Raw genomic sequence first — 15,261 nt, forward strand, 5'->3', positions numbered from 1 at the left:
GATCACGCCCTGAGCTGAAGGCAGATGCTAAACCGCTGAGCCACCCAGGCATCCTGGAAATGGCCTATTGAGGTAGAAGATGTCCAGTCCCACAGACAAATAATCACGAAAGTTCCAAGAGACAGGTCACAGTGACCATGAGCAGGAAGGACCACCCATATACTGAAATCAGAAAAAGGTGCCCACAATTGGTGCCCACAATGGTAGGTCTGAGACTTCGCATGGTGCTCCTGGTCCTCAAACCTGGTCTGGAGATCACCCTCTTCCCCTTTACCTCCACCTTGTAAATGACCAGCCTCAGGTACTTGGTTAAGTAAAATAGTACAATTCATCCCTGCGAATTTTGTGAGGCTACTGAAACCATGCTCTTGAAGAATCTTCAGGAAATGGGGAAATTCCCAGGCTATATTCATTAAGTGGAAGAAGCCATTTCAGAATATTCAAGATGGTATGGTACGTACACCTTTTGTAAAACTATAAATGCAGAGGTTAAGGGTTTTTGAGTCTAAGAGACATGCATTCAGATCCTGGCTCTGCTCCCTGTCTTTGGGAAAGTTATGGTATTATCTTCAGCTTTGCTGTCCTCAGCTCTAAAACAAAAATGACACATGCTGACACCTGCCTCCCAGAGAAGTTCTCCCACAACTTTTACCTTGTGCTGGACTCTCACTATGGGCCAGGCCCTTGGAGCAAACTCATCTAATGTCCAAAGATAACAGGGTGAGACTGTCGGGGTGAGGTCTGGAAAGCTCTAGAAGAGGGCCTGACACATGCCAAGCAACCCATACACTACAGAAAGATGATGCATATTTCCAAAGAGTTGCCGGGGGTGGAGGGATTCCGAGGGATATACCTGTTGCCATGTTTTTCAGCACTGCCCAGGACTGCCACAATAAGCAAGAAGTCTCTCCTCAGATACAAAAAAGACCATAATGTTTTAAGCTTCCATCTACCCACACAATGTGCCAGGTGAGTGGGGATGCAAGTTGATCCCTTAAGAACTGAGGCCAAGATCTATATATTCACTTGTAAAGACTCCCAGTGCCTGGGGTGCCACAGATTCTGTTGTACAGCAGTGGTTCTTATGGGCAAATCTGGGGTTGTCCAACAAAGTCTCTAGGATGGTATCCTTCCAGATGCCTGAACCTGGCATGGGGCAGCCAACATGGGGAGCAAAGCAGAGCCACGCCTGGCCACCCTCTGGCTGAGTGTCCTGGACAGCCCATTCATTCCACACGTGTGTTGAGCAGAGACCCCTCTAAGCCATACTTCTGTCACATACTGGTGATAACACCGAGCACAGAAACATGGTCCCTGCCTCACAGGCTTATATTCTAGGGCAGTGGTTCTCCATCAGGGTGATGGTGCCCCCACCAGACACTGACAATGTCTGGACAGGTTTTTAGCTGTTCCAATTCAGGGTGTGGGTGCTACAGGCATCTGGTGGATCAAGGCCAGGGATGCTGGTCAATATCCTACAGTGCCCAGGATGACCCCCGGTACAAAGCATGACCCAAACCCCAAATATCAGGGGTGCCCAGGTTGAGAAGCCCTGCTCTCATGGGTGCAACTTTTATTGAAGGGGTTTACATTCTGTGGGGGGCACACCTTTTCAAGCCATCTCCTCCTCCATAAAATGGGGCTGATGGCCTCTATTCTGTAGGATATTCTGAAAGTGTAGAAGTAGAAATGCAAACACACTGTCCCTGTTCAGTAAGTGAGCATTCAATAAATCAGAGTGTTTATAGAGGCCAGCCATGAAAGTCACCCGATCCAATGACCACCCCCACCCCTGGCCACCCTCTGGCTGAGTGCCTTTCTGGGAGGTGTTCGAAGATCTATGAAAGAGAACTGTCCCCAAATGCTTTCCACTGGGGCACCCCAAGAGCCTTCCTGTTTGTCCCTTTTCTGTATGCAGCTCCTCTGCATCAGAAGGAGGTACAGAGAGGCCTCGGGAATTCACAAAAGCCTGCCTCTTCCCTAAGCATCTACTATATTTTTATTTTTTATTTTTGTATATTCTTTTATTGGAGTTCAATTTGCCAACATATAGCATATCACCCAGTGCTCATCCCGTCAAGTGCCCCCCTCAGTGCCTGTCACCCAGTCACCCCAACCCCCTGCCCACCTCCCCTTCCACTACCCCTTGTTCATTTCCCAGAGTTAGGAGTCTCTCATGTTTTGTCACCCTCTCCGATTTTTCTCATTTTCTCTCCTTTCCCCTATGCATAGAAAGAGGATGCATTTTACCTTCATAAAGCAACTCCGGCTGGCAGTAGACTTGGTCATCCTTTTCCTTCAGGGCTCTTGCTGTTGTAGATGCCAGTTTGATTAGATTTGAGCCCACCTCTGCATTCTGAAAGAATCAGTTAAAAAAAAAATCGAAAACTGGTTATCCAGAGCAGACACTTGCTTTACTGAATATGTTATAAAAAGTGCTTTGGTGGATGTCATCTTGTTCTGGCCTCACGTGAGCCACAGGAAGCAGCAAGCATATGGTCGGTATTTTTTACGCTTATTCTCAGAGACAACATAGCTATGGTGGTAGGATGGGGGTGGGGGTCTCTAAACTCCTGGCTCTTTTCTCCTAGCTTATCTTTCACAGGTGAAATTAATGTACTGGTAGGTTCTCACTTTTTAAATACTGGCTGATTCACCTGTATAAGGCTGCATCAGTCATTAAAGGGATGTTTATAAAGAATTCATAATGACATGGGAAATGCTCATGATAGAATCCTGAGAAAAGCAGTAAATTGCATACGCTGTCTGAGCTCAATCAGGCTGAAAAAAAAAAAAAAAAAAAACTTACACCTAAAAGAGCCTGGGGGAAATACACCAGTTATTAACAAGACAGCAGGCGGTGGGATTATGGGGACTTTTTTTTCTATGTTCATCTGTATTTTCGGGATTTTCTCCTATGAAAATGTACCATTGCTGAAATGAAGACAAGCAATAAATAACTGCTTGGAGTGAAAGGTCTAGGGAGGGCATACCTTGGTTTCAACTTACAGGCTTTGTTCAGGGCCTTACCATCGTCATTGCAATCCAGGAGAGGGACTTAAAACAATTGCTTAAACATTTATAACATTTATTGGGCTTCTATTGCTCCCTGTTTCCAGCTATGGGGCTTCGAGCAAGTGATTTAGTAACGCTGAAGTTCTGTGGCCTCATGTGTGTAAGGTATAGTAGATGCCTCAAGCAAAGAGTATATGCATCTCCAAAGTATTGTGCAGAATAAATAATCCATACAAATGGTTTACAAGAGGGCCTGATTAACAGTCAGTACTAAATAAATGTTAGCTGCAGTTGAAAATGTTGTTTTTAAAGATTTGAGAGAGACCGGATGTGCATGCGAGTGGTGTGCATGCGAGTGGGAGGGGCAGAGGGAGATGGAAAATCTCAAGCAGACCCCGTGCTCAGCGAGGAGCCCAACAAAGGGCTCAATCTCACGACCCTGAGATCATGACCTGAGCCAAAACCAAGAGTCATATACTTAATCGACTGCACCACCCAGGTGCCCCTACATCATTTTTATTATTTTTTTATTATTATGTTGCTACCACTGAGGGGAATGCAGGTTAGGCAATGAAGGAGGAGAAATAAGACCGAGTCCCTGTTTTCATGGAGTTTATAGGGTGAGAATTATTGTTATGGTTGACTTCTTCTCATTTAAACTCTTCTCTACTTTCCAAATTTTCAAAAAAAGGATTTTATCATTAAAAGATACCTATTCAGGGGCACCTGGGTGGCTCAGTCAGTGAAGCGTCTGCCTTTGGCTCAGGTCATGATTCCAGGGTCCTGCTTCTCCTTCTCCATTCACCTTCCACTCTCCCTTGCTTGTGTGTCTGTGCACACTCTCTGTCAAATAAATAAATAAAATCTTAAAAAAAAAATTAAAGGAAACCTATTTGAATGACAGCATCAGGCAGCCTGGGTGGCTCAGCAGTTTAGCGCCGCCTTCATCCCTAGGCATGATCCTGGAGACCCGGGATCGTGTCCCACATCAGGCTCCCTGCATGGAGCCTGGTTCTCCTCCTTCTGCTTGTGTCTCTGCCTCTCTCTCTCTCTGTGTGTCTCTCATGAATAAATAAATAAAATCTTAAAAAAAATAAAGGAAACCTATTTGAATGACAGCAGCTTTTTGCTGGGAAAGAGGGTGAATTTGCTGCATCCTAGCAGTTGAACTGCAGGGGCCCTTTGAGATTTGTTTAGTTCAACTCCTCAAGTGACAGAAGAGTAAAACAAAGCCCAGAGAAGGAAAGTGACTTGCCCAAGGCCACACAGAGGAAAGGAGAGTCTAGGCCCTTTGCATCAGAATTCTTTTGCTTAGAAGCAAGAGCATTGCAGGCAGAGGGCAAAGCAGGTACAAAGGCCCTGGGACTGGCCTGTTCCCATCCTGTAGGTCTTTGCCCAAATAACCCCTTCCCTAACTGCATCTACAGTGTCTCCGAGGCATTTGTCCTGAGCTGTAATTATCTCCTGCATGGAGCTGCTTCCTTCATGTTGTCTTCCTCTTGAAGACTGGAACCAGATTTTGTTCAATGCATGGCACATAGCTCCCAGGAAGTAACTGCTGAATGAATGAGTGAATACATGATTCAATTAGTTTTCCTTCCACTGTCAAGGTGCAAAACATGTACTGTACAGGGTAGTTGTAGGAATTAAATGAGATGAAAGGCATGCAAAAGTCACCTGACACCCAGCACATCCGTGGGGTCTTGTAAACAGAAGGTCTGAAGGCCTCCACCTGCACCACACCACACACTGGGGAGGCTCGGCTCAGTGCTTGCTAAGTCACCTGACAGCAACAGGCCTGTTGTGCATGCCCTGGGCTTGTGTCTCAGGGAGTATGTCTGCAGAGACGTCTTTTAATTCCAGCCTAAAACTGGTCAGACTGGTTGAGGGATAAACTGAATTTTTCCACACAGCAGTAATGAACATGACTCGGCTACTTTTGGTGGCCAGCATGCTCAGCATTGAAAGAGCTTTCCAGCCCAAAGTCAACAAAATCCTACAGGTTTACCTTGAAATCCTGGGAGAAGCAGCCATCTCGATATTTCCCTGAAACATTGGCTTTGGGGTTCAGAAGCCCTGCATGTGAAACCTGACTCGAGGGGTTTCTATGTGAACTTGAGCAGCCTCTCCCCACCCTCATCCCCAAGCCTTCCTTGAGCCTGTTTCCTCATTTATAAAATATGAGGGCGACTCATAACTTTTTGACGGGTAGTGACCATAAGTGGGGATGCTTTGACCTGTGTCTAAAGGCTATAGTTACAATGAAATAATAGTTATAAAAACACCGTGTTGAGGGTCAGATACATCGTAGTTAGTAACTTGGACCCAGACAGACCTGCATTTAAATCCCAGCTCAAATCCCACAGATGTTCCTGCGATGTTGGGCAAGTTACTTTCTCATCTGTAGTCATGAGGATAATAAGCAACTCAGAGGAGTGTCCTACTAATCAGGTGAGAAGCATGGAAAGCATTAACAGTTCCTAAAATTTGCAGGACCCAAGACAAGAGTGGAGACCCACCAACCCTATGTCTAAATACATTGAGCAAATACATAGACCTTCCTAATGTGGAACCGTGCTGTCCAGTATGGCAACCACCGACCACATGTGGCTATTTACACTTAACTTAAAAATTAAGTACAATTAAACATCCAGTTCCTCAGCTGCATTGGCCACATTTCAATGGCACACGTGGCTAGTGGCTACTGCATTAGATAATGTTTCATCATTGCAGTGGATTCTTTTGCACAAGGCTGGTCTGGAAGGATGTGTGAATTTGGAATTCTAGGACTCCTTGGAGTTCTGAGCTGGAATTGGCAGAATGAGGATCAGCCTCTGGGCCTGGCCTTCTTTGTCTCTGCCTTCTTTTCTCTCACTGCACAGATACCCCAGCCAGCATGACTGAGGCAATTGCCAACCCTGGCCACCTCATGGGTCTGAGGCCAGTACTCCAGTGGCACAGCCTGCTCTCAGGATGAGAGAGGCAGGTGCTGGGAGCAGTCTTGGGGCTATTTGGGCAGGGTATCCAGGGACCCCAGGTAGCTGGTTCATGGTTGGGGCAGGGGAAGGCCCCTCTCTGGGTGGGCACAGCCCCTCGAGCCCTGTGAACTCCTCTGAGGAAGGGACACTGCCAGAGAAAGCCTGATCAGGCCATCCCCTCTCCCCCAAATGCCAGGTCCAGAGCAGTGGCCCCTCTTGCTGGGGTCTAAGAGGAAAAAAGACACCTAACACAGGCCCTGGTACATACTGAGCACTCAGTAAATGGCAGCTTCTTTTATTACTGGACCTTTGTTTTTGCACTTGGGGTCAAGACAAAAACCAAATCTACTCAGCCGGTTGACACCGCTCCTTGTAAGTCCATAAAGCCGCCTTCCCTGATGGCACCTTGTGCATACGTAGCTGTCGCTGTCGGAAGGGAAGGCCGGTGCTTACGAACCCACCTGGAGGCAGCGCTCCGAGCCCTGCAGGACGAGGGCAGGGCGGCCGCCTGAACTGTCTGTACTTGTCCACGCCCCTCCCAGCCCAGCTCCGCCTTAGACAACCCTGAGCCACCCAACATAAACAGGCCGAGGGTGCCAAGGGGCCCCACCTTCCTTTGACCCTAGCTGGCCGGAACACAAGAGAATCTGGGGCAGCTGGGAGGTCCCAGACTTTTAAATATACTTCACTATTGCACATTCCTTCCATGTGGGAAATGTTCCAAATGCTAAAGAAACACCCGTGTCCTTTTAGAGACCCCCCTTCACACATTTCTCACTCACCTGTCACTCGTTCATTGATTTAAAGTAGTTACAAGCTTGCCCTGTGACAGGCACAGGGGATAAATGGCTGACAAGACCAATGGCTCTGGCCCTCTCAAAGCTTTCCCAGGGCAGGTGACTAACAAGGCCCTTTACCTGGGATAAATGTTCAGCAAGGAGCTGCAGGGGCAGAGCACAGCATACAAACTTCACTAAAGACAGTGATGATCCTGACATCTGAAGGGTGAGCAGGAATTTGCTAGACTGGCTGCAAATTAGAAGCCCCTGGGGGCTGAGACCCTGCTCTACCCTCCCCACCCTCCTCCCCACCCCCACGCCCCAGGACCTAGCCCAGGTGTGGTCTCAAAGCCCCCAGGTGAGTCCAACCTGCAGGCAAGACTGCAGTGGAGGCCTGATGGGAAGAGGGCAGGGTTGCAGGCAGAGGGACAGTGACATGTGAAGGCCCCAGACTGATGGGTGCCAGAGAAACCCACAGTCTGTCCTAAAAAGCCTTGGATAGGATGGAATTAGAGGTGCCAGATCTGGACATGTCCACCATGTCCATCCGCTCAACTTTTTGATTTCATATGCAGCCAGGGCAACTTGAAAGTGAAGCAAGAAGACTTTTTAAGGGATAATAAATAGCAATTAAAAAGCGTGGCCAGAGCTACTCTTCCCAGGGCTCACACTTCTTTGCTAGTTTCAAAGCAGTAGGTGGCTCACATGGCAGCTTTTCAAAATATACGTGCAAAACATCTTAGCTTGGTTCCAAGGAAGCAAATCATTTTTCAAGCACGATAAAAGGTTATAAAATCCCTCGGTGTGTGGGCAGTGGGAGGAAGCATTTCCTCTCTGTTTCATCCCCAGGCTGAGGTCTGCGTGAGGCAGGGCCAGGCCTTGGGATTTGCCACCTGTGTGCTCTGTGACACCGCCGCCCCCTCGCCCCCCACCTCCCACTACTTCCTGGAACCAGGAGACCAAGCATGGCACTGCATGGCATTGTGGTGCCGCCCAGAGCACGGGCCGCAGAGGGCAGGGGCCCTTGTGATGACTTCATGGAATGTGGCTATTCATTCAGCAGCCCTGAACTACGAGGGGAGAAAGTTCATTCCCTTTTCTCTTCCAGTCTTCCTGGTTGGGTCGAGGAGAGTCTCAGTGAGGTGCCACTATGTCTTTAACACCTCATAGTTTTAGAACTTTCTTTTTAACAATGAGATTAAGTCTTGAAAAGCAAGAATATCTGGCTGGAGCTTCAGACCTTTGCTTTATCTCCAGTGCTTTATGCCCATGCCTTATGCCTGTGCTTGTCTTCTATTTGCAACAAGCAATGCTAGCTTTCCACTGGCTGGTGACAGGTTTCCTTTCAAGAGTGAGATGGTTTGAACAAAACATGACTTTGTGAATATTAAATTGAGGTGATAGGAGATATGGTGAAAATCATGACAGAGCTACACCTATGACTGCAGGTGGGGAAATGCCAGGAAGATAGGAAAGAACCTTGACTCCAGAGCCAGACAAACCTGGGTGCACATGCAGAGCCCTGCTTACTGAGTGGGAGCGTGCCTGAGCTTCTGCATCGAGGAGCCCAGCAGTGAGACTGGGGGAAGGCTCCCTGGGCCTTCTGGAGCAGAGTCCTCCATTCCCGAGACCTGCAGAACCCCGAGAAGGGTCAGGATGATCTCTGTGGGCTCCTTCCATGAGTTAGGCCTGCTGGGGAGGATGGTAGAGTTGTACCTTCACACCAGCTACAAGTGCTGTTGGAAGGTAGGCTGTTGCAGGGGCTAATCATGGCTCTGCCCCTGGAGGCTGTGTGACCTTGGGCATATTCCTTAACCTCTCTGAGTCTCAGTTTCTTTGTAAAATGAGGCTAACATGAGGACCTCTCCCATAGGTTGTTCTGATCGTTAAGTGAGGCAAGGAAAATAAAATGCTTAGCAAAGTACCTGGCACATAGAGTGCATTTAGTAAATAGGAGCCATCAAAATTGAGTTGAATTGAATTTGCTTTCATTTAAATTAATTAAGTCATGAAGTCAGTGAGTTCTGGAGCCAGAAATCTCTGTAGCCTCCAAAACCAAGCCTGGAGCCTTGGTAGCATCACCCTAATTGAGGATAATATCTGGCCTACTGGTCATTTTTAATGCAGGAAGGGAACTAATCAACAGGAGGGCATTAGGTAAGCGAGTAGTTACGAATCCTGGTGGAGACCATCAGACAAATATCTAAAATGATGTTGGAGAACAATATTGGAGGTCATGGAGAGATGTTTAGATATACACATAAGTGAAAAAAAGCATTTGCATATTCTGCCATGAAAAGGAAGTAAGGGCTGCCACACGCTGTGGCAGAAACAGACCTTGGGAACACGAGGCAGAGGGAGGGTGGCCACCGTGGGAAACCGCCCTGCGCGTATCTCCACGTGTGTGATGTGTCTGGAACAGGCAGGTCCTCGAGATGGGAAGTGGATGAGTGCTGGGGCTCGGGGGGGTGGAGGGCGGAGGGGGTTGGTGGAAGGGCACAAGGTTTCTTGCCGGGGCAAAAAAAGGTTTTAAAATCCAGTTGGCGGCACAACTCTGCTAAGTCACTAAAAGCAACTGAAATGGTGCACTTTAAACGTATGGTATATGAAATTATGTCTCAATGAAGCTGCGAGGGATTCTGTGATTTCCTTCTCTGAAATTAAGCAATATATAAAATATACATATATATTTCTAAGTTTTAGAGAAGTTATATTACACAGAATTTTTTTACACAGAATTTTTAACAGCTTTATTGAGATATGTATTAATTGTATATATTAATAGTATATAATACATATATATTATATATACATATATACAGATACATCAATATGTGTATCAATATGTCTGTCTACCTACGGAGAGAGATGTTGGAGATAATATAAATATATCCATAATAGGTTCATGGGTTTTTTTCCTTTTTACCTAATCTCTATTTTCTTAGGTTTCTATGATGAATATGCAGCACTTTTGGAAAAACAATGAAAAAATGTTCTGTCTTTAAGAACAGCTCACTTTGGATTTCAAGGTCAATTAAATGAGTGCCAAAGTCCCTCCCATGAAGGCTCATGGCTCCCCAGGAATGAAATGGGTCCCCTTCCAAGCCATTACCTTGTCCACATTGAGAGGCACAGCAAACCTCCTGAGGGTGGGGATGGAGGTTAGCCTTGAATTCTCCTCAAAGTCCTGGTTCAGGTTGGCCAAGTAGAAGAGCTGGTAAAGGCTGCTGTCCTCGTAGGCAATGACGTCAAAGAAAAGGCAGCCATCCTCCTCGTAGGCATTGACATGATGAAAGACCACCATGGGGTCCGTGTAAAACTTGGTGGGCACAGGTTTCCTGGTCCTTTGGTCGATGATGTGAATATAAGTCTGAAAGAAGATGCCCACCAAGGGGTCAGCTTTCCTTCAGCAGCCTGGCACTATAGCATTGGGCACAAGTCAAGACCTAGCCCTGCCCTCCACCAGCTAGTGACCCTGGAGCATCCCTCTCCCCCAGAGCTCCAGCTGAGTGAGGCTAAGAAAATGAGAGCTGCCAGCTGGTGCATGTCCCTGATCATCTCCGTCAGATGGAGCAGAGGGAAGCTCTGCTGCTGGGGCCTCTGCATCACCAGGAGGACAGAGAGTGGGGGAGACTCTGGAGGGTACACTGTCCCTCTACCCCCTTCACTTGACTGTGACTCATGGTGGGCCATGACAAACTAGCTCCCTGGCAATGGCCAAGTCGGGGAGAACTGACCAGTGTTCTAGCCCTCCTTGGTCTCTAGCCACAGCTGGAACCCCTAAAACCCTAAAACCACACCAGCCCTTCTGAGACCCTCTCCTGACCTCCACCCACTGCCTGTTTTGCCAGGATGCAGTTGTCACGGCAACCTCCCTTATACTGGAGGCTCTAGTGTGCAAAGACCTGTTCTAGCTAAGGAGCCCACATGGGTATCTGCACACACCTCTGGGTGTCACAAGGCAGTATCACTCTGGGTGGTAATTAGCCATATCTGCAACCCCAGTTGCCTAATTCAAGGTATGTGTGGGGGTTCTTTCTTTTGGCATTTCTGGCCTAACCACCCTCCTTCTGAAAGGCAGGGAGGGACTCTCCAGGCTGTCCTGTGGCCGTCACCTCCCAGCTCATGTGCCTCTTTCTCTCCTTCCCCAGAATCTAGTTTTGAATGCTAAGTGGGAATGCAGAGGAGGAAGGCTTTGACAGTGTGGGGGGTGGGCGATGGGCAGGTTGCTTCTCTGTGATCCCAATCCCTGAGTCAGGTGCAGGAACTTTTCAGAAATCTCTCTTCTAAATGCATCCCAAAGTCCTTCCCAGGGCTTTATGCCCTCCTCCTGGCAGCCAGGTCTTCTCACTGTGGGATTCTCTGAGGGCCAAGGGATCTCCAGGGGCCAAAGAGCAAAACCAGCTACAGCTAGCTTCCCTGATGGCCCCCTTGCCCCAGTGCGTTCATTCCAGTGTATTCATTTCAGGAACACTTTTCCGGGAAATACAGAATAGAACCAAGCCCCTGCTTTCATGGAACTTATAGTTCAGTGGGGGAGAGGCCAGCAGTGATCAAATAATGTGCCTTGGACAATGAACATTACTGAGAAAAATGAAGCCAGGTAGGGGATGGAGAAACCTACGGCAGGGTCTGTTAGAGATTGGTTCATCACAGAAGGCCTCAAGGATCTGGATATTTTAGCTGAGACCTGGATTAATTGAGGGAGGAAGACTTCTGGGAAAGAACATTCCAGGTGGAAGGGATAGAAAATGCAAAGGCCCCAAGGCAGGAACATGTTAGGCTGGTTTGAGATACAGGAGGCCCAAGAGGAGGCTGAGTGAGCAGGGAGCCAGTGGTTGGGATATGGGCCTGTGAGGATTTGCAGGCTGGTCAGTGAAGCCTTTGGAACTTATCCTGAGGAAGATGAGAAATCACTAGAATGTTCTGAGCAGAGGAGGGACCTCACTCTCCTCCCTGAGAAGGACAGGTCTTAAAGTTGCATAGTGGTGGTTACCTCTGGAGAGTGGATTGGCAGCAGCAAGGGAGAGGAGAGGAGACTTGACATGTTACTTTCTCTACTTGTGTATTGTTTGAATAGAGGACATTAAGAATTACTTGATATTTATCACACGTAGAAATTTACTCATTTCAACAGGAAGTAAACACACACACATATCCATGCATAGATATATCCATACACATACATATGTGCACATACACACACCCCTGAATATACAAGCATGCATGTACACAGGCAGGCACACACACATATGCACACCTCCACACTTTGAGCACTCAGGTGTGCCTGAAGATGTTTGGCTGTGCTATCTGGTGAATGCTCTGTCATTATGATGTCTAAATCATATATAGAACCTCTTCCCTGACATTACCGGTGGCTGCCTGGATGCTGGAAGGGCCTTGTCCATGGATAAGGCCCATGGTGGAAGCTGCAAGAAGCCCAGATATAGGTCAGCACTGATGAGTAGCCCTTGGCTGCTGGGCTGGTGTAGACTGCCTGGCTGATGAGAGCTGGCTTGCCCAAGGTCACTCGCTCTTCTGACAGGGACAGTCTGCTCCCCTGACTCATTGACTTGGGGCTCCGGCCCCCTTGCCCTAACCTGGGACAACTCTGCAGGACCATCCAGCTTCAGAGCCCTCTGGAAGTTTGGATGATGCCTCTGGGGAGACTGGATGGTAGCTCATTTCTCCCTCCCTAAGAAACCTCCTGCATGCCAACCTCCATCTCAGTCTGCTTCCCAGGATACCTCACTCTGGCTGTCCTTGTGCTGAGGGGTCTCCTGGCCCAGTGGGGCTGGGGGTCCCAGCCAGGCCTTACCTTGTCTTCCTTGTGGAAAGCCATGCAGGAAGCCCAGTTCACTCCCCGGATGTACGCAGTTGACATTTTGAGGATATCCAGCTTGAAAGGCTGCTCGAGGAAAATGACGTAGTTCTCCGTGACTCCGAAGCTGTGGTAATAGCTCGGGGAGAGGAGGGAGCGGGAGGTGATGGAGCAGAACACCTCCGTGTGCTTCAAGGGGTTCTTCTCCTTCTTGTCCTCTAGAGAAAGGCAAGCCTCAGGAGCAGCACAGGACCTGGCTGTCCGCAGACAACGCCACCATCACCTGCAGCTGAGCCTTTCAAACTGACCTGGCCACTAAGAAGAACCTTTGGATGAGAGCTGACAACTAAACCAATGAAGGGCTTGCTGCCTGGCTCACATAGGGGCTCTGAGTGCTTCCCACCTAAGCCCTCCTGCTCTGTGAGACCTGGTGCTACGATCTGAAAACACTGAGCCACAGAGCCAGGCCTCTGGGCTAGGGGTCTGTACCACAGCCTAGGGGCTGAAGCCAGCCTCCCCCTGCTTTTGCATCAGGGTTTCTTTGGAAACATAGCCACACTCCTTCCTTTATGCAGAGTCCATGGCCACACTTGCTCTCAGGCTGCAGTGGCATTGCTGAGTAGTTGCAACAGAGACCGCGTGTCTGCAAAGCCTCAGATATTTATTCTTGGGCCCCTACAGATAAAGCTTGTTAGCCCCTGTTCTGGAACAACACCTCTTTATGGACACAAATCATTGGGGATCATGATCAAAGTGTGAAGTTTGATTCAGTATGTGGGGCTAGGGCCTGAGGTCTTTCATTTCTATCAAGCACCCACAGGATGGGCTGGCTTCACAGGCTTCGACTTTAATATTTTGCTGAGGACCACCATTTAAGATGTATCTCATAGGGTTTCCATGAATTTCTCTTCACTCTGACCATTGTGAAACACCTGGGAGTGAGACTAAGTACCCAATGTGATAAGGGGCTATTGTACATCTTGTGACAATCGAAGTAGACTGTATGATCCCCATTTTACAGACGGGAAACTGAGGCATAATGGAATGGTCTATCATTATGGCCAAAGGCAAAAGGTTAAGCCAAGAAGACATGGCCCCCTTAGCCTGGCTACCTCCTCTGTTATTAGGGATAATGACACAGAGTGGAGAGAGAACAGAATGAAATCATGAAGTAGTCCAAGTAGCTCACCCAAGCATCCAGACAGCAAAGGTGCTCGGTACATGTTCGTGTTCTTATTCCTCTGTAAGGATGAGTCACTACGGGCCAAAAGGCCTCCCCACCCAGGCCTGGGGCTGGTTTATAATGAGTTATCTGCAAGCGTCCCCACCTTTCTTGTGGCCACCTGTGCACACTGTAAACAGCTGGCTGGTGGGAGGGATGCTGTGGGGCTTGGGGGTGGTTCTTTTATTCACAAAACAAATGGAGCACAAAGCAAACTGAAATGAAAAGCACCCTGGCCTAGGAGGCAAGACACAGGCGTGAATCCCAGGGAAGCCACTAGCAGAGAGCAGGTGCTCAGTGGGGAGCCGGTGGCATGATGTTGGTGGCTCCTGTGACCAGCATGACCGTGAGCATGTCACCTGATCCCCTTGGGCCTCATCATCATCCTTTTGTAATATGAGGTGACAAACTCAAATGCCTAGACCATCCCCAGGGCTGACATTCTAGGATCCTGGCTAGACCCTCTATTCCTCCATTAGCTTAAGTCATGGGATTCCATTTAACAAGAATACTCATTGTGCCTTCTGACCTTACGGGCTCACCTCAGCCAACAGAGTCTAGTAATTAGCTCAGGAGGTTCTCCAGGACATGAGGGAAGGGGCCAGCAGGGTTCACAGAAGGAAGCCAATTTCCCTAAGCTGGCAGGTCAAGCCAAGCACCCTCATAGTTCTTCCCTGTCTCCTAAGCCCTGTGCAACCACCCTCAGAGGCCTGGTCTCCTGGGCGTGCTTCCCAGGAGGGTCCTGGACAAATAAGGGTCAGGAGCCTCCTCTTCTCAGGAATATGCAATCACAACTGGCCTGGGATTTTCTCCAGTTTCCTGGCCTTAAAAGGAGAAGGTACAGAAGGTCCTTAGAACAGAGTGGGGGGGGGGGGGGGCGGGGGGAGTGGTGTCTGAAAGGCTGAAGGTCTGAAGCAGGGCTGAGCTCCCATATCGACACTAGGAACCTGGGTTCAGGGGCTGGGATGAAAGTGGGCAGCACAAAAAACAAAACAAAACAAAACAAAACAAACAAACAAACAAAAAAAAACAGATGGAACGATGAATGGAAGGAAGGATGGATGGAAGGAAAGATATTTGATAGGCAAGTGGATGGATGGGTGGACAAACTGATGGTTGGACGGATGATGAATGGATAGGTGGATGGATGATGGATAGTTAGATGGATGATGGGTGGATAAACAGACGGATGGACAGGTAGATGGTGGATGAATAATGGATAAATTAATGAATGAATGAACTAGAGCCTAAAGAAAATCAGGTTAGGATAGTAAAAGAATTCATTCTTCAAAAGGAAGCCCAGCAACATCTCTTTCCTCCTAAAGGAAAAAAGTATGTTCATGGTCATTCTGAATCACCCATGAGGGAAAGTCTCAGATTGTGTCTTACGTCATCAATAAAAATCAGAAATCTTTGGAGGGAGCCACCCTTGGTGTCTGTGCTTCA

At 48.2% G+C, this 15,261-nt stretch overlaps 1 protein-coding gene and 1 long non-coding RNA gene across 6 annotated transcripts in view; one reads left to right on the forward strand and one right to left on the reverse strand.

The window, feature by feature from the left end:
* LOC112646714 (uncharacterized) overlaps positions 1–15,242 on the forward strand; it is a 40,115-nt gene extending 24,873 nt beyond the window's left edge. For 2 of the 5 annotated variants that reach the window (XR_004815966.2, XR_004815970.2), the window contains 3 exons: positions 873–969; positions 12,611–12,725; positions 12,816–15,242. This is a non-coding gene — a long non-coding RNA (uncharacterized LOC112646714). Of the gene's footprint in view, positions 1–872; positions 970–2,232; positions 2,792–12,610; positions 12,726–12,815 lie in introns of those variants that run through there. The other 3 variants (XR_004815967.2, XR_004815968.2, XR_004815971.2) reach the window with 3 other exon arrangements.
* Positions 1–15,261, reverse strand: part of BCO1 (beta-carotene oxygenase 1) — a 38,481-nt gene that overhangs the window by 4,940 nt on the left and 18,280 nt on the right. Inside the window, exons 6-8 of the mRNA XM_025426957.3 lie at positions 12,591–12,811; positions 9,885–10,142; positions 2,251–2,356 (exon numbers count right to left, since the gene is read on the reverse strand). Of these exons, the coding sequence (XP_025282742.1) occupies positions 2,251–2,356; positions 9,885–10,142; positions 12,591–12,811 (585 nt within the window). The remainder of the gene's footprint in view (positions 1–2,250; positions 2,357–9,884; positions 10,143–12,590; positions 12,812–15,261) is intronic.

This window comes from Canis lupus, chromosome 5 (genome assembly GCF_003254725.2).
Source record: "Canis lupus dingo isolate Sandy chromosome 5, ASM325472v2, whole genome shotgun sequence".
Classification (NCBI taxonomy): Eukaryota; Metazoa; Chordata; class Mammalia; order Carnivora; family Canidae; genus Canis; species Canis lupus.